This window comes from Camellia sinensis, chromosome 7 (genome assembly GCF_055761805.1).
Source record: "Camellia sinensis isolate YWXY chromosome 7, ASM5576180v1, whole genome shotgun sequence".
In the NCBI taxonomy this organism is placed as follows: Eukaryota; Viridiplantae; Streptophyta; class Magnoliopsida; order Ericales; family Theaceae; genus Camellia; species Camellia sinensis.
In genome coordinates, this window is record NC_138967.1 from 38,734,482 (window position 1) to 38,757,598 (window position 23,117).

Below are 23,117 nucleotides of genomic sequence, written 5' to 3' on the forward strand. Positions count from 1 at the left end.
ATATGTACTACTTGAAAAAGTGATCTCATATGTGCACTTAAGCAAATCATTCCAACTTAAGCAATTAGCCTTCATCCACAGGTATTCAGACAGGTATATCACTTAAGCACTTAGCCTTATGGTATTTATGTCCCTTCTGCTTCTCCTTATCATGAAATAGATCAATGGAAGGGTAGTCTCAATTCACAAATCATCAATCGACGCAAACTTATTGCATAATGATCTATGCATCGAGAGACAAAGTCTCAGAAAATGACAATGAAAGACCGACAAAACTTCCTCCCTATCATGGAATTGATCAAGGGAAGTGGTAGACCTTGAATCTTGAACTATTATCATCACTAAAGAGTATAAAATGATTCAAGACTCAATAGGTTAAATTAACGTCCGATTGAACCTAAACCTTTTTTATTACTCTTGTTACCTCTTTTAGTCCATTTTATTAGTCCTTTTTTTAATTACCTTTTGATTCTTTAGTCATTTTAGTCCAAAAATGAGAATTAAGTCCACTAATGGAGAGAAGTGTCAAACAAGGAGTTGTTCTTGGCATGAGAGAGATGTAATGCCTTAGTAATGAACCTCTAAAGAGATTAAACCATTAAGCATGGAAGGGTCTCTTTCTCAAGCTTTGAACAACACTCACTTGAAACGACTCTCAAATAACAAAAAAACCAAGAAATGAGGGAGGTTGCAGAGGTGATTATGCAAAGTGTGAACATATATATGAAAGCTATGAAAGTAAAGGCTATCAACTCAAATAGGTTGGTGTCTAAGGCCTAAACTACCAAACCAAAGCATCGTAACCGACTAGTAATCATTGGATTACCAAAGGCCTCTTAACAGAATAACATATAACTAGGGACTATGGAAGCAAATATACAAAGTATTCATAGTCCATAGAGCTGTGCAGACATAAATAGGACAGAAATTTGAAACCTTATAAAATATACACATGTAATGTCACGTCCATATAACTCTAGCAACGCCGTGCACGCATTATAAAAGGGACTTAGCCCAGGTTACAGAAAAACAAAACAAGACTAAACACAAATGTTCTTAGTGTGATATACAAAATAACCCTTGACATGGTCCTCAAAACATGACTTTTATGCACGGGAACCTCCCCGGGAGGCACAATGGATGGCTTGACAAGACAGAACTTAGGCCCTCAATTCTGGGCCTGATCACGCGCCTGGTCACCTACATACATAAATAATTACAGTGAGCTGGTGCCCAGTGAATAATAACAAAGTAAAGGTTTTAATGAATGATGATCATAATAAACTTAAATTTCAAATCTCTTATCAAAACAGAAACATAGTCATGATCGTATTCGTATTACAAACAGAATCATATTCATATTCAAATTATGTATGGTACTTCCTTTAGTGTAACTGTAGACGTCCCCGAACGCCCCGGGAGGATGAGTCCCATTCTGTTCATATTGGGTTCACTACAGTTTAGGACTCTCAAATTGTCACGGTTCTTAATCTGAACAAAAGAGTCCAAATCCAGCAAATCGTTTTGAGAAAACAAATTTTTTGAAAGAAGTGCCAAACATGGACTGCTTTGCCAGATACAGAGTCGCCACCTAAATATTTTTTATGGGGGAATTTAGGAAACCCTGACTCGGTGCCAAAGGCCACGTGTCCGTCATCACCAAAGTTGCCTCGGCTCGGGAACTTGGGTACGATTGAGGAAGGTCAGCTATGAGCACCCCCTCTCGCCCGATCAAAGATCGGCCTCTACTAACCGTGATATCCAGTTTTGAAAACGTTATGTGTTTTTATTCCATTTATTAGCCTAGAATTACTATGTTATGCGCGAAGCAAACAAGTATAAACCAAATCGCCTAAATTGGAACAAAACATTGCATGTTCGTTTTGAAGATGGTTTGCTACTCGCAAGTAGGCTAAAATGCAGGTTTTGCCACCCTCGAGTGGGCTTTTAGAAAAGATGGTTTTGCCACTATCTAGTGGGCTTAAAACTCACAGTTTTAATGCATTATTCCAACTTAGGTAATTCAACCTCCATCCACAGGCATTCAAGCAGTTATATCACATAAGCAGCTAGCCTCATGGTAATCATACTGTTATGGCAACACTCACACGCATGCGGTATGCTAAAGCATAAATGCTTACCGAGTACTCCAAGTCAAAACAGAAACTAGTTAGAAATCATATGCATGATCCTAGTTTAAGATGGCTAATGCAACACATGCGAAATGCAACTAGAAACGGGCTCGGCTATTCTAAACATGGCATGTGAAATGGTACAACTAACACGTATTCAATTTGGAATTGAAACACAATGCAGTTAGCATGATGTGCCGAGCCTGGTGCATGCAAGACAAATGTATGAATGCACGCATGCATAGCATAAGGTATGCTAATTTAAATATGCCCTAGTCTACCATTATAAGTGGATAAATAAAAGGGAAGAAAGACGTGGGGTTGGAAAACATACACACACTCACGCAGACTTATTACACGATTGCCCGAGGGTCCAAAAGAATAATACAATCCGAATAATGAATCAACTATCCTAACTAATTAATTATTACAGACCCTCTAATTAATTAACAAATTAATAACAAAAGATGGTGGCCACAGCCCTGCCTTGGGATGCATGAATGATGCATTCTTGACTCGTCTCGCCCGGAAACTCGCTGCCATAGCACTGTTGCCTCTGTTTTTCACTGCCCTGCTCCTCTGAGGACTGCCAAAGTCCAAGGGCATGCTCTCTGGATGTTGGGGAATACCACCGACCAAGTAGAAACACCACCGGCCTAACAGGATGATCACCGGCCGCCTTTTAACCTGTCGGCCACAGATTACTGGCCGGTCGGCACTGTATTTAGCCGACCGGCCAAAGCTTCCTGCAGAACCTGCAATTGACAGCAGCAGAGGGCAAGCAGTGTATGGCATGGAATTTTCAGGCAAATGTATGCATGGCCACACCCCCTATCATGCAATGGACTCAAGGGAGCATGGCCCTCGACCCTCGGGCCACCAATTGCGTATTTCGATGCATGATGGCCGAAGAGTCAAGTATGCATTTCAATGTCAAATGCAATACACACAAAACATACAAGGGGCCCCAACCTCAATCATGGTTGATCAAGAGGCGAGGCAATGTGCAACGATGCACATGTGACCTAAGCATGCAAGCAAACATACAAACATGCAATGCAACTACATGGCACACACAATGCTAACAACATAACATGCACAACGCATTGAAACATGGCATACACAATGCAGGATGGACTTATACCAATGTGAGTAGACCTCAGCCACACTCACATCAGTGGCCAATAAGATGGAAATGAGGCAACCGAAATGCACACAAACATGTCCAATGCATGGACCGATCCTAAGATACAACACGCAACTCTCACTAAGCATGGAAAATGATGAAACATGGCATATGAACACGCAAATTCCAGCACTGAAGTATGATGCTAAACAGCCCCAAAACATGAAAATATGGCACCCGATGCACGAGATGAACCCCGAAACTCAAAACTAGGCATACGCAATGACCTATAGCTATACAAAACATGCATTATTTGATCATGAAGCATGAAGACAGATGCAAGACAGTCCCAAAACATACATATTTCCAGTTTATAACAAGTCTCAAAAATGAACACAAATAGGGCTAATCTATCATGCAAAAATGGCCCTAAAAGAGAGATTAAACACAAAGGGACAGCACCTGGCCCCAAATGGCAAAGAGCCCTTCAACAAAGTTGAATAGGGGCTCAAAAAAAGTCACTTTACAGTTTACATCAAGCCACTAAAATAATCACAAATAAGGCCAAACTATCATGCAAGAAGAGGGCCTAAAAGAGGGGTAAAGGGACAAGTGGTAGCTGCTGGCCTTGAAGAGGGGCTCAAAACAAGATATTTCACAGTTTATGGAAAAGTCCAAAACAGCTCACAAATAAGCCTAAAATACTATGCAAAAATATGCCTAAAAGAGAGTTTAAACACAAAGGGTGAGGAGGGGACCTCAAACAGAGAAAAACCCTTAATCAAACATGGATATGAACACAAAATATGACTATTTCCAGTTTGGGTCGGAGCCCAAAAATGCAAGAAACAAAGGCTAAGAAAGTATGCAAAATAGAGCTAAAAGAGAGGGAAAAGAGACTTACCCTTGTAGCCTAAGTCTTCAACAGCTTTTGATCCAAGAAATGGTGCTTCTAGCCTCTGGAAATCAGCTTCAAAGGGCTGGAATGGAGGGTGGAGGTGTGGTGCTATGAGTGGTAGTGTAAAGGGGGCAAGAGCCTTAGGGTTTGAAGGGTTTGGAAGAGATATATGGAGGGGTGTATATATGAATCCCAGCTGGTTTTTCTAACCTGGTATAAGGAAGAGGAGAGTTTCCTTTATAGAGTCAATGGACTAAAGCTTCTCTTAGAAGCTTCAAACTAAGAGCAAAGATCCTCCATACACAATGGAGGATCTAGTCTGTGCCCTCCAGCTGGCACAGTTGGCATCCACTCAATCTGTAGAATACTCTAGAAGGTCGTCGGCCAGCAAAATTGGTTGGTCGGCTATTTTAAATGGTCGGTCGGCTATCTATTTGGCCGGTCGGATAAATTGATGGCTGGTGGTGGCTGAAAAGGCCAAAAAGTGGCCGGTGGGTGTCCAAATTGAAGCCCCGGAAGTTAGCTTCCCAATGGCGCAAACCTTGCATTAAAATTCTTCCTGTGGAAAAAGTTATGCCCATTTTGGTGAAGCCGCGCAGATTCGATCCAACCGGGATGATACCCAACTTCAACCAATCATATCTCCCCCACTCGGACTTGGCTCTAGGAGATTCTTGAGTTCAAAATGAAGCCCCGGAAGTAAGCTTTCCAACGGTGGTGGCCTTATAGCTAAAATCCAAGTATGCCAATGAATAAGCCCGATTCAGCGAGGGCTGCTCAACTCTCTCTTACCCGGATTCATGCCGAACTGCTCCCAAACTAGTTTTCTCCTCTCCTTTCCTCTTTTCTTCAACTCCAAACCCCTAAAAAAAGTGTTTTGAAAGATTTTTCAAAGATTTCATCTCTCTTTCATTCATCTCCAACTTGTCCTTGCTCGGTTTACCGAAAAACGCAACATTTATCGAAATGTGAGCGTCGGAACATCGTAGGAATTTTATTTTCAAAACATTTTGAAAGAGAGGATTTTAAGATCTAAAATCTTTTGATCAAGATTGTTTTGGTCCAAAAGGGGTATGAAGTTGGGATTTGACTCTCTCATTGCTAACGAATTTGAACCTTTGCCCTGCACACCTTTTACCAACAAGTAAACCATCAGTAACGCCCAAGTCTTAAGAGCGGTAAAAAATGGGGTGTCTACAGTAACATAACATGTTGGTCAAGCATATCAAGTTCTATAATGGAACCTCCGGTACCGAGTAACATATCTCGTACATGGGCCACGATATTATTCCCCCAGGCAAGGGCCTGGCCACGGTATTATTCCTTTGGGCGAGGGCCTCATGACCATAAGTCACATTATTATTCCCCTGGGCGAAGGCCTCCGCTAAGGATACCACAAAGACATTTCAAGAATTGGATCATCATTCATGTAATCACAAAATAACCTTTTGTATTATTCAGAAACAGTTCATATCATATCATAATGTTCAAAAAGTATTTCATATTGAACATAGCTTTACTAAGTTATTACTCATAGATAGCTTCACAGATAGCTTAGTAGCAGACCAATGGCTCAAATGCTCATGGCGCGTGACCTACACCAACATAATAGATACATATGCTGAAACACACACTTGGATTGAACATAACTCATTTCATTCCATTCTTAGTGTGTTTCTAGCCTATACTTTCATTATTGTATCTTAATCTTGGTTTAGGAATGCCTAGGATGCAATGAGAATGCCAAAAATGCACTTGGAAACACTTAACAAAACTTGCTAAAAATAGGGGTCCTGCTCGAGCGCAACTTCCTTCGCTCGAGCAGACATGCAAACATGTGAGGGGCCGCTCGAGCTTAACTGCCTTCGCTCGAGCGGTCTGCAAACTTTGAAAAAGTACTGGTTATGTGATTTTCATGCTTGACGGTCGCTTGAGCGTGAGACTTAGGTCCTCGCTCGAGCGCAACTCTTGTCGCTCGAGCGGTTTGAAAAAATGTGAAACTTCTGGGAGCTTGCATTTCATGCTCGAGCGGACTCTAGTCGCTCGAGCGGAAGTGTAAGATCACAGAGTGGTCGCTCGAGCGCAGATCCTGCCGCTCAAGCGAAAGTGCAGAATCTGGAATTTTTAGATTGCACTCCCAAGTCTAAAACTTGAATATAAAACTTTAGAATGCAACCTTTGGGCCCCAAAACTTGAGAAAACATGTTTAAACCAGTCAAACATCATGAATTCAAGGTCATTTCACAAAATTAAGCCGCAAAAGCTTGCCAATTGTGCAAAATAAAAACTCAACTCTATTCTTTGAAACCATAACATGCATGTTTTATCTTGACTTCAAAGCTTCTAAACATGATCAATTGAGATAAAATGACATTAATCAAGATGAATTCTTAAAATAAAGGTAAGATGGACACATATATGAGAGAATTCTTTGAAATCAAACTCAATTTGTGCTCAAATGGACATGCATGCATGGTATGATCTATGTTTCTTCATTCTAGCTCACTTCTCATAATAATCCACCCAATACACTTGTATTCATGAATTCACCAACTCAAGAACACGACCAAAGGCTTGAATTCTTACCTTAGCCTCTCAATTGTGCTCTAGATGGTTAATTGTTAGAGTTTTCAAGCCAAAAGCTTCAAAGTCTTCTACCTTCTACAATCCTTGAGCTTGAATTCAATTCTCCTTATTCTCTTTCTCTCTCACCCACGTTTTGGGCTCATAAGGATGAAGATGAGATGTGTCTTAAGTGGTATAGAAGCCTTATATAGGCATGCTTAGTGGTCTTTAATTAATTTAGTTTAAGCTAATCATATAGGCCTTAATTAATCTAATTTAATCGTTCTGAATCAACTTGAACCTACCACAATGTTCTAAAAATTCCAACTAACACATAAATCAAGTCAATTTCGTAATCGGATGCCGATAAAGCCTTCAATTCACAGTACAAAGCAGAAACAGAAACAGATATAGATATTTCTACGATAAATAGATATAAACACAATAATGCAACACATACATGCAATTAATTCAGAATTTCACTTTAATTACTGTTTAGGCTTATTTAACCATGAATTAACGTTAATTAGAGGTCGGGGTTGTTACATTTTGATAGCTTTAAATCACAAGTTTCAACCCATAAAAACAGGGTAAAAACAGTGTAAAAACAGCAAGTGAAGATAAGGAAGAAATAATGTAAAGAAGCTAGAAGTTATACCTCTTGAAGAGGAGTAACACTTTGATTCACAAACCAACAAATTCTCACCCTCGAGTGCTGAAATTTAAGCTTAAGAACCTCAGCAAGAAGCCCTAAAAATTTTGGTTTAGAGAGTATAGGTAGGGTGTATATAGGTTGCAAGATAGAGAAATAGAGATATTTTCAAGAATTTGAGCTCTTGGAATTTTTTTCTAATCTAAAAACATAAGGTATGGCTCTCTATATATAAAATAACTGGTTGATATCTCGGAAATATCTATATCGAGCTAGCTGGTGCAGCACATGTACATGGAGGGACAACTAGCAACAAATATCTGTTTTATCGGGAAACATGGCCGGCTAGCCAGGTGGGGGACGGCCGACCACCAATTTCTAGCCAGCCGGCCACCCTTGGCCTACAGGCTTTTGGGTGGTCAAGCTTAAAAAAATTCTGTTTTGGTCCAAAAGTGGTGCAAGGATTTAGGCTTTTGAGACTTAAAATCGAGGCTTCCTGGTGAGGAAATCGAATGTTTGTCCAGCGTAACTTTTCATCAACGGGTGACCAACCTAAGGCGCTCAAAGGGCGGTCAAAAATGAGGTGTCTACAATATGGTGTGCAACCTTTAAGGGGTTGCACACTTAAACACTATCCGTTATGGCTCAAAGCTGGGAATGGCGTCGCTTTGGACCTCAAAAATTGGTTAGAGAAAGAGGACCCAGATTTATTTATTTATTTTTTTTATTTTTATAACTATTAAACTAGCTCATAAAAAATTTCATTAATCGCATTCTTATAACCAAAACAAAATAATTCTTGGACCTAATATCATACACCCTAAAGATGGATTTATCAACGATTTTTCTTAAAAAGAAGCTCTTTTTTATTTTTTTTATTTTTTTATTTTTTTATTTTAATCCTTAAGCCTTAAGAGCACTTGTTTCCAAGTCTCAATTTGAAAGGGCTCTTTAGCAAATAAAAAAATAATGATTTTAAATGTTTTTCAATGCATTGAGAAAAATTATATAAGTTCAGAACGCGCATAAACATTCTATTGAATGGCAGAAGAATTAAGGTTAATATTTTGGTCAAGTCACAATTTTTGGTCAGTAAGGTTAAAATTTTGGTCAAGTGACAATTTTTTAATTCACATGTTTTTGTTTCCATTTTTCAAACTGCTTTTGGCATAAATGATAGACATCCTTGTCATTTGAACATTGTTTGCCATCTTTCTAGACATCACCATAATAATAATAATAATAATAATAATAATAATAATAATTCTTAGGGAACACTTTGTTATGATGTTTATGATATATATTTTGTTATGTATTTTTTTTATATTTATACTATGTATTATTATAACAAATGTTATATAATTTTTTGATACAATTGTGATTAAAAAATAATGTTATAAATTTTTATGGTAATGTTAAATATTTTTGTGATAATATTACATATTTTGTAGTTCAAAAATGTTTCAATAAAAAAATATGTAACATTACCATACCAATGTGTTGCTTTATTTTTTAATTACAAATTGTTATAACTCTATTTTTGACCAATAAATCCCATATTTTGGACTTGTAATCTATATACACTACTAGAAAAGTGGCCTTTTGCTACCATATAATTTGCGACCCTCTAGTTATCAGTCGCAAATAACTTCCTTATTTTCTTCAATTTATTTTCCCCTTTTCCCTTATATTTGCCCTAGCCCCTCACAATGATCGTTCTCTTTCTCACACGCGTTGTCGCTGTCTCTCTCTCAGTCTCACACTGGTATGAATCTCTCACTCTCTCTCTTCTTTCGATCTCAATGTCTTGATGTTCTTCTCAATCTTGTGCTCTCTGTTTCTTATATTCTAAAGACACAGTAAGCTTTTCCCTGATTCTTTTGAACTCGATCATTGAAGGTACGCTCTCTCTCTCTCTCTAGTTTCTTTCTCCGTTTGTTCTTGTTTTTGGATACCTAGGGTTTTGATCGAGTTCAAGGTACTCTCTCTCGGAAGTTCTTCTCTTTGTTTCTATTTTCCTTCATTTCTTCTCATTTTGCGATTTGAAAATGCTCCTAGGGTTTGGATCGACGGATGACCGTTGCAATATTCAAATTTGATGATTTCTATTATTTGATGAATGCAATGCAATTCAATTTTATTTTTTCATTTCCATTTTTTTTTTTGTTGCTTCTCAAGCCTGAAAATTCAGCATGTTTTTATTTTGTCTGATCACATTTCTCCATTTTGCCTCTATTTATCTGCTTGGAAATTGTCAGAAACTAAAATTGAAGAAATTGAGTTTTTTTCTTTAGCTCTGTTTTTAGTCCCTTAGAATGAAAATTAAGATGAGAATTTTATGCTGTACATTTTTCTGATAATATTTATAGTTTTTGCCTCTGTTTTGTTGCTGAGAAAATGCCCGAAAAAAAAAATATGCAGCAAAGTTGTTAACAAATTCTGATGAGATACAAAAGTTTTTGAATTTGCAGGACCTTATATAGTGATTATTGGTTTAGATAAGATATATGATAGGTTTCCTAGATAGCATTATGAGCTGCTTAGATAGATATAATGTGGATAGTTTTGGAAAATAAAGGAGCATTAGTTAGCTATGTTGATGTAATTAAAGATATATATGTATATCTGAGTTGTAACTATTGTTTAAACAGAGGAGAAACATGTGAATTTCTAATGGTAATAGGTTTACATAAAAAAAAAATCAATACTAAGTCCTTATCTTTTGGCATTAGTTATAAATGAATCTATTAGGAACGTTCAAGACCGAGAAGTTGGACATGGGACAACTTCTGTGGTTATTATATCAGTCAAGTGATCCAGCATATAATGATGCATGGAAAGATAAAGGCACTGGTCAGCTTTCTATCAAATGTAAAGAGGGTGTTAACAAGGGCACAGGAGAATTCAAGCCAACAATTCTTGTTCGAAATGATGTATGTTTCTTCTAACTGTTTTTGATCCTCGAAGTTGAGTTCAACTTGAAATCTTAAGTTTGTAATGCATCTCTGATATTCTTTAGTTCTTTTTAGTGCAGTACCTTACCTTTCTATGTATAAATCTATGAAGGTGCCATCAACTCCTAACTTTTGTTTAATTGGTTGTTGGTTTTTTGAATATTGATTAAATTTATCTAGGGATACAGATAGTTGTTAATGGATCTATAGAACATGAGTTTCACATGATATTGATATGCTTTTATTACAGAGAAGATTCCAATATTTACCATGAAACAACTAAACATGATGTTGGTTCCTTTAGTTAAACAAAATTTCTTTGTTTGATATTTTGTGTCATCTTTTGGCTACATTAAACAATTAGATAGTTATCATGAAGAATTCAAAACTGTAAAAGGAACTGCCTGCCTTTTTACTTTTTATCTTAGAAGAAATTTTGTTATTCATGTGAGAGTATGGTTTTTATTTATTATTTTTTTATTTTTTCCTTCTGTTTTATCTATGCTGCTTATGTTTTGTATTCAAATTATTCTGTTCAAGTAACCATTGTGGTCTCTCACCACATACAAAATGTAAACTTACATGAAGGTGAATGGGGTGATCATGGATCTGTCAAGGCCTGGACTTGTGTTGTTGGTAAGGCATGGTATACTAATTACATTATTTCCTACTGATTTCAATTTTTTAATATTTAGTCATTATTTATGGTTGACTTTTCTCAATTTATGCTTGCTTGTGTTGGTGCAAATAGAGGGGAAGGTCGAGACATACAAGGAGAGTGTTTCCATAGATGAAGAGAACAAAACAGTCCATTTGATAGAAATAGAGTATGAGAAACGAAATAAGGATGTCCCTGATCCACAAAAATATTTGAAGAACTTGATTAATCTCTTTAAAGATGCTGATTATAAGCTTGTCCAAGCTTAATGCTATGGCTATATATGAGTAATGGTTATAGTATGACACCATGTAATAAGAGCTGGAGAGCTCTAGTGTTGATGCTTCATAGTTTCATGCTTATGACACTACAAAAAAATTAAGGTTTTAGAGACTAAAATTTAGAGACAAAGTGTGGTTTGTCTGGATCTAAAATTTAGAGATTAAAGAATATAGCATCACTGCTTTCACATTCTCAAACATGGCTAAGTTTTTTCTCCATCATATTTGCTTTTGGCAGTATTTAATTCTTCTTCATAAAAATTGCTTTATTTGTTTACTTGTTTCCACTTATAGGCCTCTTAATGGTGCAGATATGTTTATCTTTCTATGAAATGAAAATCTCATCATTCCAAATTAGTAGTAGACCCAGGAGGTATGTTCATTGCAGTACATTGCTCTCTTTTTATAAATGTTTTAGTAATAACTCATAATGATGTATGCTTCCCTGTGAATGATGGCAGAGAGTGCTCTGGATGAGAGAAGTCATTGGTGGGCAGCACTTGAAGCATCTCTTCGTGAGGTTTTATTTCAGATAATAAAATTTGTGAATGAGAAAAAAAGATCACGTTCCAATTCTCACCTCTCTCTATATATATATATATAACATTGCTCTGAACTTACTTGATTTCAGTTCTGAATTCGAATTATTATTATTATTTTCTGTCATGTTAGATTGGAGCATGTGTGTGGATTTTAGCTTATAGTCGTATTTTGGTTATAGCGATCCCGGTTTTTTTCCTTCCTTTGTATACTGTATTCTGGACTTGGTTCCGTGGACTTGTTTTTGTATCATTATCACTTCTAGCCTTTCCTCTTTGTATTTGAATCTTGGGTTGTGATGGGCAGGTTTGAAACAGGTTGGTTGCACTTTGAAACCAAAAGGTGATGTCCAGATTTTGGTCTTCACGCTCGAGCGGAAGTTTTAACGCTCGAGCGGGCTCTTCGTTGTTGCTTATCCGCTCGAGCGGGAGTTTTGACGCTTGAGCGTGTTTTTCCATCTCCCAGTACTTTACTCTGCAGTCCCTCCGCTTGAGCGGAGAGTTTGGCGCTCGAGCGGGTACCATCGCCTGCAAAACTTCTGGAAGTGTGCAATCGACGCTCGAGCGGCTCTTTTCACGCTCAAACGTGAGTCTGTGTCTGACGCTCGAGCGGGGAGTCGACTACATCAGTCCGAGATTTCACTTTTTGGATCACTTTTTGACCTATTTTTCTTTCTTAACTTTTAGAAAACCGCCCCTTGAGAGTCTCTCTCTCTTTCTCTCTCTCTAAACCTGCCTTCTCTCTAAAAATTGATCTACCTAGGGTGAGTATCTAACCTTGGTCCTTTATTAAAAAGATAGAGTGAGTCAAGGGCTTTCATTCAATCTGAACGTTTGGTGGTTTAGAGCACTTTGGAATTTGGGTATTCATCTTCGTCTTCTCCATTCAGGTTATTTTCTTCGAGGTAGGGATTTCCTACTCCATCCTATAAGTTTTGTTCTAAGTTTTGGTATTTTGATATGTTGGGAGTACTTTGGTAATTTTGGAAGAAAACCCTAGTTGTATTAATAAATTAATTTGTATAATTAATTTAAGGAAATTGGGGAAATTGGTTAAATGCATGAAATTGAGGAATTCATTGATTAAATGGTGTAGTTGGATAATTAAAATCACTCGCCTATTGAATTGTTGATATATTTATTTCCAGTCTAGAAATAACTGTTTTGGGCTATCGGTGGAGGATAGTCGTGTTTGTTGTAGACATTGCATTTGGATTAGGGAAAATTGAAACTAATCAATTTGTTTAAGTCATAAATTTAGACTATTGAATTAATACAGAAAATACATGTATTGATTGAGTATTGCATATGCATATTGTTTGGGAGGAGGTAGGGGATGTACTCCACGGTTTAGGGGAAGATAGGGGATGGACCTCTAAACCGGATTTTTGTTTGGGAGGAGATAGGGGATGGACTCAATTAGCATCACTATTATGTGTGCTTATTATATTGAAGTGTTTTTACATGTTATTGATACAGCACTAAAATGTGTATCAAATGAGAAGTACGAAGTGTTTTGATATGAGCCTGAGTCTCATCTGTGTTGTTGATATTGGAAGTAATGTGAATGTGATATATAGTTCACTATTGTAAGTTTGGTCAGGTTCTGAGCCATATTGATAATAATGGGAATTGAAACATGTCATAGACATTAGTGTCATGAGACAGTTTCAAGTTATAATTGATTATCTTGGTTAACCATCTATTGAATGCTATAGCTTTATCCAATGCTTATATTTGGTTTAGTATTTTTCTACTGGGCTGTGGCTCACCCTTTATGGGAACATCATTTTCAGGTTCAGGTGATAAGCTACCTCCAAGGACTTAGCTTAGAAGGAATTGGAGTTGAAGACTCTGTTTAGTTTAGTTGTTATTTATTTATTTGATATTACATGTAAACATTCAAGCCTAGGGCTTTATTTGTATTTGAGTTAGAACTCGTATTCTGTGTCCAAGTGTTGGCTTGGAAAGATGTTAGCCCGTAGGGCATTTAATTTGATGTTACATGTAATGCTTTTATTTAGTAATACTCTGATGAATGAATTAATGAATTGTTTTCTTTAAATATTGCATGTCAATGATATATATATATATAATGGGTTAATTTTGAGGGCGTTACAACTTGGTATCAGAGCGTACCGGGTTTGAATACTTTGGGTACGTAGGAAGTGATTAGTATCACAATGGGTTCGTCTCGTTTGATAGAGACTTAGTGTAATGTTATATGCTTACGTGATAACATGTTTATGTGACTATGTGGGTATGGAATGTAGTTCCTAGGATGTTGATTGGACCCTTGAGTTTCTAGTAGTCTTGTTGGAAAGGCACTTGATCAATGCTGCTTCCAACCGGAACTATAGTAACGCTTCGGAACTATCATCATCCGGGAATGAAGTTCGTAGGTGCTTATGTGATTATGTGCTTATGTGGAATGAATTATTGTTGTCCAATGTATTAGGACGCGAGTGTTTAGCTTCGGCACATTTATTAATGTGCTAACGTCTTTGTTTCCTTTATTAGGATGTCAGGACGAGGACGAGGACGCGGTAGGCGTGGTAGGCCAGGTAGGCAGGAGGTGCCTGTGCCAGAGGAGATTCCGACAGTACAGGAGGGAGTTGGCCAGGCCAATGTGGCCGAGCCAGTAGGCCAGTAGGCTATGGGTGCTTTAGCTCGAGAAATAGCAGGGGCATTCAGGGAGTCAGTAGGCATTCTCAGAGCTGAGAATCAAGCTCGGGTTGTTGTTGCGGATGCAGGACCTTCCTTTCTGAAGAGGGAGTTTTTCCGGTCTAACCCGGATAAATTTGTGGGTGATCCTAAAGAGCCACTTAAGGCAAATGAATGGCTCGAACAGACAACGAAGACGTTTGAGATGCTTGGCATCGAAGACGAGGGGTTGAAAGTGACCTTGGCATCTTTCCAGCTGAAGGGGGATGCGGGTCAGTGGTGGAAGTTCACTAAGGGTCGTATAGAAGGTACATGGGAGGCTTTTGTAAATGCTTTCCAGGAGAGGTTCTTATCTCTAGCAGTTAGGGAGAAGCTGAGAGACCAGTTCTGCCAGCTTAAGCAGTCGAGTTCTTCAGTGGCCGAGTTTGAGGCTGCATTTACTAGCTTGTCCAGGTTTGCACCTGAGTTAGTGGCGTCTGAGGAACGCCGTTGTATCGAGTTTGAGAAGAAGTTGAGGCGTGGTCTCAAGCTGCGAGTTGGGGGAACTATGATTCGGGATTATGGGTGTATGGTTGATGCTGCGGCCCACATGGAAATCATGATGCAGGAGGAGGAGGAAGGACAGAAGGGCTCCAAGAGAAGTCAGGATGGTCAGAGTGATGGTAGGAGACAGAAGGGTTTTAATCCTCAGCAGTCTCAGGGTAGCTTTTCTAGATCGACTTTTCCTGTGCCGAGTGCTAGTTCGGGGAAAGGCAGTCAGGGAGACATTACCTGTTTCAAGTGTGGCCAGCTGGGCCACAAGTCTCCAGTTTGTCCTCAGAGGGGAGGAGTGCAGAGAGCAGCATCATCTTCGGCTCGATCTCAGAGCCAGAGTCAGGGTAGAGGCCAGCCACTCTCGTGTTATCAGTGTGGTCAGCCAGGGCATATGAAGAGGTATTGCCCGCAGTTGAGTGGCACACCTGGTGCATCTGGTTTGAGGCAGATTCAGAGTCATCAGCCAGCACAGTCGGGTCAGGCCTCGAGGGCCAACCAGGGGGCTTCATCGTCCCAGTCGGTGCAGCAATCTTATGCTCCTAGGGGTGAGCAGGTTGATCAGAGGTCGTCTGGGCGCGTGTACGCTGTTACCACGCAGGATCTTGTGCCGGCACCATCAGTTGTGAGAGGTACCTTCTTGTTTTGCAACTCGGTTGCTAGTATTTTGATTGATACAGGTGTATCTCATTCCTTTGTGTCTGCTGCATTTGCATCTGTTTTGGAGTTGGAGTTAGCACAGTTAGCATCTCCTATTTGTGTAGTGTCACCTCTTGGGGGTGAGTTGATCTTGAAACAAGGTGTTAGGGGTTGTGATATAGAGGTCGACTATACAAAGTCTCAAAGCACCACCTTTCTTTTTAACAAATAGGGCCGGTGCTCCCCATGGCGAAACACTAGGACGTATATAGCCCTTATCTAGCAACTCCTGGAGTTGGATCTTCAACTCAACTAACTCGGCTGGGGCAAAACGATAAGGTGCCATAGAAATCGGCGTCGTGCCGGGCACTAAGTCAATAGAGAACTCAATCTCTCTGTGAGGTGGCAAACCAACAAGGTCCTCGGGAAAGACATCCGAGTACTCACAAACCACCCGTGGCAACACAATCTAGGTCTCATCACACTTACTACTCAAAAAGCTAGCAAGTAGACCACTAAGCTCACTCCGCCCTCGCGAATCATACCCCGGTGGCAAAACACTACCAACCCGGTCCCCCAGAAAATGAAAGCATTCCCCGCTCACGGTACAACAAGTGACCCTCTGGCGGTAGCAATCAATAACTGTCCACGTTATTTCCTTATATTCCAATAAGTCCTATGGGTGACATAGTTACCAAAATACCCCTAATAATATTTACACTTACAGTATGAATATTCCGTGATGTCAATATTCACACCGTCAATGTGAATATTCACGCCATCAGTGTGAATGTTAACATGTCAATACGAATGTTCATATTGATGTGAATATTCACACCGTCAATGTGAATGCTCATACCATCAGTGTGAATGTTAACATGTCAATGTGAATGTTCACATTGTCAATGTGAACATTCACACGTCAATGTGAAAATTTACATTGTAAAATATAAATGTCTACATCACCAATTTGATAACCGTTCAAAAAATATTTATTAAAGTAAAAATATCCATAAAATATTTTAAATATGAAAATTAAGATTTGATAGATCAAATGTTCAAATAATATGACTTATTAAAATACAAAAATATCTTATAAACTAATTGAGTTATAAACACTTAAAAAAAAAAAATAATAAATCTCCCATTATGTTATGGATCTTGTGCAAAAGAAAAGAAAGTGAGAACAGAATTACTTGTACTTTTGATAACCAACAATGATACGCGCACAAAAATGTCTTCCATGCGCATAGCGTTTTTACTTTACAAACGACCAAATAAAAAAATATATTTTAATAATATTCCTTCAATTTTTTTTTCCTTCTCTTTTGACAAATCCTAGGACTAAGCATCTATTTCTCAATGCTTCAACATGCTAAGATGTTAAGAATAAGAAGAAAAATGTTATTTTATCCTACTTTTTATAAATAATTTTGTGTAAGATTGATGTGACAATGTAATTTGTGTAATTAAAAATAATTTAATAAACTTTTTATTTTAAAGTGATAGACTTAAAATTCAGTCAAATTATAATATATACTCTTGGAAAAATTAGAGGGGTGAAGAAACTTGCAATGAATTTGTTAGGTGTTGGGTGGTGCTTAGTCACATTGGAGGTAATAGTAAAAGCTCACTATCATATTTTTTGTGGTTGGTGAAGATGCTAAGCAAAGAAAGCTATTGCAGGGTTGGGTAAGTCTGCTTGCAAGTGGGTTAGGTTTACATTTTGAAAATATTATTTTACAAATTGACCAACTGTAATCATGCCTTCACCAAGTGATTGTGTAGCAATTTTTGTAGTGTAACAATTTTTGGTTTACATTTTTACAATGTTTTTAATCGCTTCCGTTTGGGAAGAAGGTTTTTAGACTTTTTTGGTTATTTTAGCCACAAAAAATAAAATAAGCTATTTTAGACACAACAAACAAAACATCACATCTAACCCATAATCATTACACTCGTTTCTCACAAAAAAAGTTAAAAAAGTCAAAAAGTCCTTCCCAAACCAAACTTTTTAGCCCAAGTTAAAATAACTAAAAAAATCAAAAAGTCAAAAAGTCAACTCAGTTCTCAAACTAGAGTGGATCTCATATCATCACATGACATGGGCTTACACCCAATGTGAATAGACAACAAAGAATATTGTAAAAACATATCCTAACGTGAGAGTTGAATTTATCTTTTTTGTTTAGAGAGTCCAGAGTAACTTTAGAATTTGAAAAAATAAAATGTCACAAAATATATAGGGGTAAATTTATTCGCACACCATAAATATCTTCAGTTCACGGTGTGCAATTGGTTTTATATTAAGAAGAAACAATATAAGCAAAAATGATATAAAAAAAAAAATTCAAAGGTGATATCCCCCATATATGTGTTGAAAAAAAAAAAAAGTGTATAGCATAGTGCTCAGTTTCAAAATAATGCATAATGCTCATCTTTTAAATTTTTGTCAAATGATCTATTAATATCAATTCGATGATTCTAAACAGAGAAAATATATCGATGATTCTATATAGAGAAAATATATAAACAACAATAGGTTATGTACATGTTTCAAATTTGTCAACTCATCCTTTGTTGTTAAGAAAATTTTCAAATTAAGCGTAAAGAAAATTTCAATTAGTTGGCCGAGCGATAAAAATTTAAAAATATGATCTAAAGTCTCAAGTTTAAATCATCTCGAGAGTGACTGAAAGTTTGTGCAATAGTTAATTCTAGGATCTCAGCATACTTGATTATCAAAAGCATTTGAAAGGGGCACATATATGATGTAAATAAATTGTGTTCCTATACGTTAAATTTTCTTTATTTGTTTTATTTTATTTTTGATTTTGAGACATTAAATCTGAAAAGTTAATTCATATTAGAAGATTTAATACTTTTAGATTAGATACATAAAGTAGTTAATTAATGAGGTTACTATAAATCACTTAAATATTTCATCAAAAATATTTAATTATATATTAAATGTAATGGACCTTACATATACACGTCATATATACACATGTCACTGAGAACATAAACACATATAAAAAGTTAGTAATAAATAACATTTATTTCAATGAATTTTAAAATTTGCCACCTCATTCATAATTAAAAAAGAGTAGATTTCAATTCAACAAAATGGTAAATAATATTAACAACAAATCTTAAATTTGTCAAGTCATCAGTCAAACTAATCAAATTCATAAGGAAAATCTCGCAAATTTAAGAGAAAAAAAGACACAAAGATAAAATACTAATGAGTATTCCTAAATGTTATTTAGTCTCGGAAGAATTTGAGTGAAAAATATTTTAAAAATGAGTGAGAAGAATAAAATAATTTTAAAATTCTTAAAATTGTTTTAAAATAAAAAAAAAATCTCGTTTTCTATATATATATATATATATATTTTATACTCAAAGACATTTATTAGCAAGACCAAACATTAATAAATAAATAAATAAAACACATTAATATATTAAAATCATAAATTCCGTTTTAATGATTCGAATATTCATTTTGTATGAAATAAACTAGGTGTATCTAATAATCGTAACATATTCATTTTATTATATTTTGTCTTCAAAAAATATATAATCTATTTTTAAGAAAAACATACATTTCGTTCATTTTTTGATAATAAACATGATAAAACGAATGCGTTACAATTATCGAATTAACTTTTTTTTTTCATGACTTTACAAAAATAAAGGATTTAAATTATCGAAACAAGACTTAAGATGTGCTACATAATTTCTAAAAGAGTAATGATTCATCCCCCTTTTCCCCCACCCCCTTTGACCCCCTCTCTCTCTCATTGGCTACCTTTTCTTTTTCTTTTTCTTTTTTTTCCTGCTCCTCCAATCACCACCTGCCACGTGGCAAAGGGAGGTGAGGGGGTGACCCCCAAAAGGGAGTCCCAAGCATTATTCTTTCTAAAATTCAAAATTTGAGAGAAAATAAACTCTTTCATTAATCTCTTCTTTTTGGAACCAACTGTTTTTTAGCTTTTTACTAGTTAGCTTTAGGTTAAAAAAAATTTCCAAATCAACAGAAAAAAGAAAAAAAGAAAAAAAAATTAATTGAAGAACACTGAATATAAATATTAAAAAAAAAATCCAATTAAAATGACAAATTTTAAATTGCACCCCAAACAAGTCCTTATCCCAAAAAAAGGAAGCTTCCTTGTAAAGCACGTGAGGTTCACATGGTACTTGGGGAGTTGGTGTGGGGCAAGCACGCCTTTCACTTCGTGCCATCCCACCCAACAAATTGAAAACGTGGGTGGACCCCACACAACATGCAAAAAAGCAGTGGCCCCTCACAGATTTCTATTATTATTATGGAAATGGGATATGCTGTTGTACCATCAGCCACACCAGACTGCCGTGAAGCTCTATAAAGATTTGTCTTGAGTTTTTTTTTTTAATAATTCAAATTTTTTATATTATAAATTTGTTGAGTAGATTATTTAGAGTTGGTTTGGGATGTCCTAAAAAAGTGTATTTTTTATCTTTATACGAAAAGATATTCAGAAAAGTAGAGAGTTGATGTGATGAAAAAAAGATAAAAAGATGGATTATATAGTCTATGCCAAACCAGCCCTTAGTTAAAAAATAAAGTTCATATAACATCATCAAAAGAGTATATTTATTTTTAAAAAAATAAATAATTAATATATTTTAATAAATTTGTTAAAACAATTAAGATATGATCATGAGATTACATATATTCGACTAATTTGATTTTTTTTATTTTATAAATAATATATTCAACTAAGGCTAAGTTTGGCATCTACTAAATAATACAAAAAGTTAAAAAGTCACTATCCTATTTAAGTCACATCATCTTATTTAAATTACATTACCTCTTTAACACATCACATCAAATTCAACCCAAACCTAACCTATATGAGCTAATAAATCAAAAAGTATACTTTTTTAAAACATTCAAAAATGATTTGATTATAAAAATAAATTAGAAAAAAAAACTCTCAAAACAAGGCATAACAGGAATGTTGTGTCACAAGGCACAACAACTTTCAACCCATTATTACGAGCGGTTTAAGATCATAATTGTTTTGTGAATTAGTTATTTTATTTTATTTTATTTTTAATTTTTATAAAAAAAAATATTCAAAAAATAGAGAAAATAGTTACTTTTTGTGGGGACTTTTTTGATTAAAAAAGTAGGTTGCCAAAACAACCATAAAGAAGTCACTGTTTTTTTTTTTTTTTTTTTTAGTGATTTTTTTTATAAATTATATCAATTTTGTTTTTACTTTTTTGATACTCTTGTATAGATGCGAGTAATGATACATAGGGATGTTAGTAAAAAGTTAACTTTTAATTTTTTACCAAATTTTTTGATTTTTTTATAGATGATTTGAGAAATTGATAAAAAATTGACTTTTTTGATTTTGATTTAATATTTATTTATGGCATCAAATTAAAATAGAATGACCAATATACCCTTGCTAAACTTTGAAATTTTAGGTAATTTGTTAATATGTAGGGTATTTAGGTAATTTCACAAGGCAGCTTTTTTGTCACTTGCCAAATGCAACCGCTGGCGTTTTTGGCAAGGCAGTTTTTTTTTCACAAGCCTTCTTCCCAAAATGGCACATAGCTTTAAATGGAATTTTAGTGAGATGAAAGAGAGAGAGAGAGTAGAGAGAGGAGTGTGAGTACCAGCTTCACATAGATACTTTCGACATCATTAGAGTTGCATTAGAGCTATCAAACATTATTGGTATAGATGTATTTAATTTTTTTTATATTTTAAAAAAATAAAAAAAAATAAGTCAAAAAAAAAGTTACTATTTTTGACTTATTTTTGTCTTTTCTAATTTTTTTAAATTTTAATTTTTTTTATTCATCTAATTGGGTAAAATCTAAAACATAAACATTTTAAAAATATATTAAAAATAAACTAAAAAAAAATCAAACGACAAACCTCAAACATTAGTATAATAGAGGAGTGAAAGGGATCACATGATTATCGCCGCCACGTGCGGTGTCGGTATGGTCAAAGATTTCAAAATTCGTCAATTAAAAAAAAATTAAATTAAAAACTGACAGGTGGGAGATTACTATTGCATGTCTGACTCGTGAGTCGGAGCCTATTGGAAGAAGATAAGTTATTTGTTGATCGAGCGGCAGTGTTACGTGCCGCTTTTTATATAGAATAATGTTTGATAGTCTAAAATTTTGTAATTTAAATAATTTAAATTAGTTAAAATTTGTTAAAATGACGTCGTTTTATACTCAAAACGATATTATTTGAATTACAAAATTTTAAAATACCTAACATTGATATTTTATATATTGTGATTGGTAAATAAAATAAAATTTATGATTTTATATTAAATGATTGAGAAATATAAAAAAGTATAAAAATTAGTGATTGATTTGATATATGATTATCAGGTCTTTTGGAAAACACTAAAGAAGTTAACTTTTAATTTTTTATTTATTTTATATCACATTACCTCTTATATTTTTTACTCACAAAAAGATAAAAAAGATTAAGGTTTGATTTGGCATCTTTAAACAAAATTAAAAATTCAAAAAATCAATATCCTATTTAAGTCACATCATATTATTTAAGTCACATGACCTCTCTACTATATCACTTTGGCCCCGTTTGTTTTGGGCTATAGGGAGGGTATTGGGACTAGTAATACCAAGGTATTACTAAAGTCCCTGTTTGTTTGCAGAGAAAGGGTTGGGACTATTAGTCCCTTGGTATTGCTAATACCCTTGGAAGGGGGATTGGTAAGGAGGAGGTAGAGATGGTATTAGAAAATAGTGAGGGGATTGGAAATTTTTTTATTTTTTATATATTGGGAATTTTTTTTAAAATATAATGTTTAATTTTTTATATTTTTTTATTTGTTTTATTATTTTATATAAAAATAATTTAACAATTCCTCATTATTAATCCCCTCACTATCAATCCCCTCACTATTAATCCCCTCACTATCAATCCCCTCACTAACAATCCCCTCACTATTAATCCTCTCACTATCAATCCCCTCCATTCTATCTCCCAAAACAAACGGGCCCTTTAAATCCAACACATATTTCATAAAAAATTAAAAAAAATACTTATTTAAATCATTCTAAACCACCACTTAAAAAAAAAAACTAAAAAAATAACTTTTTAACAACCACCCAAAACACTCCAATGTGATGCCCAGATATCAACTAATAATTTTTTGTTTGTGTTTTTTTTTTTTTTTTTTTGGGGGGGGGGGGGGTTGTTTTGATGTTGCGTGCTTCTTGCTGTTGCGTAGTCGGCCCGCCTTCAAATTGATTTGACCATTTTGCCTCCAACTCTTTGGTGATACAAATTTTAAAAGAAAATTCTAAAATTTTATTCCAGTTGAATTTTTTTAAAAAAATATTTCAAAATTACTTTCTTTTTCCTACACATTAATAAATCATTTTTTCTCTCTCCTCTCTCCTCTCTCCTTCTTAATTACTTTTTC

General features: G+C 35.4%; 1 protein-coding gene across 2 annotated transcripts; it reads left to right on the top strand.

The window, feature by feature from the left end:
- The first annotated feature begins 8,969 nt into the window (after nt 1-8,969).
- Nucleotides 8,970-11,982, top strand: LOC114259989 (uncharacterized). Of its 2 annotated transcripts, XM_028200024.2 has the most exons (4): nt 9,087-10,306; nt 10,916-10,963; nt 11,578-11,639; nt 11,728-11,982. In XM_028200024.2, exons 1-4 carry the CDS (start codon nt 10,112-10,114, stop codon nt 11,741-11,743), a joined length of 321 nt encoding a protein of 106 aa, XP_028055825.1. In that variant the 5' UTR covers nt 9,087-10,111; the 3' UTR covers nt 11,744-11,982. The 2 variants fall into 2 exon arrangements, 1 of the variants encoding a protein (XP_028055825.1); XR_014334560.1 differs by having other exon boundaries at nt 8,970-10,973.
- The last annotated feature ends 11,135 nt before the right edge of the window (nt 11,983-23,117 follow it).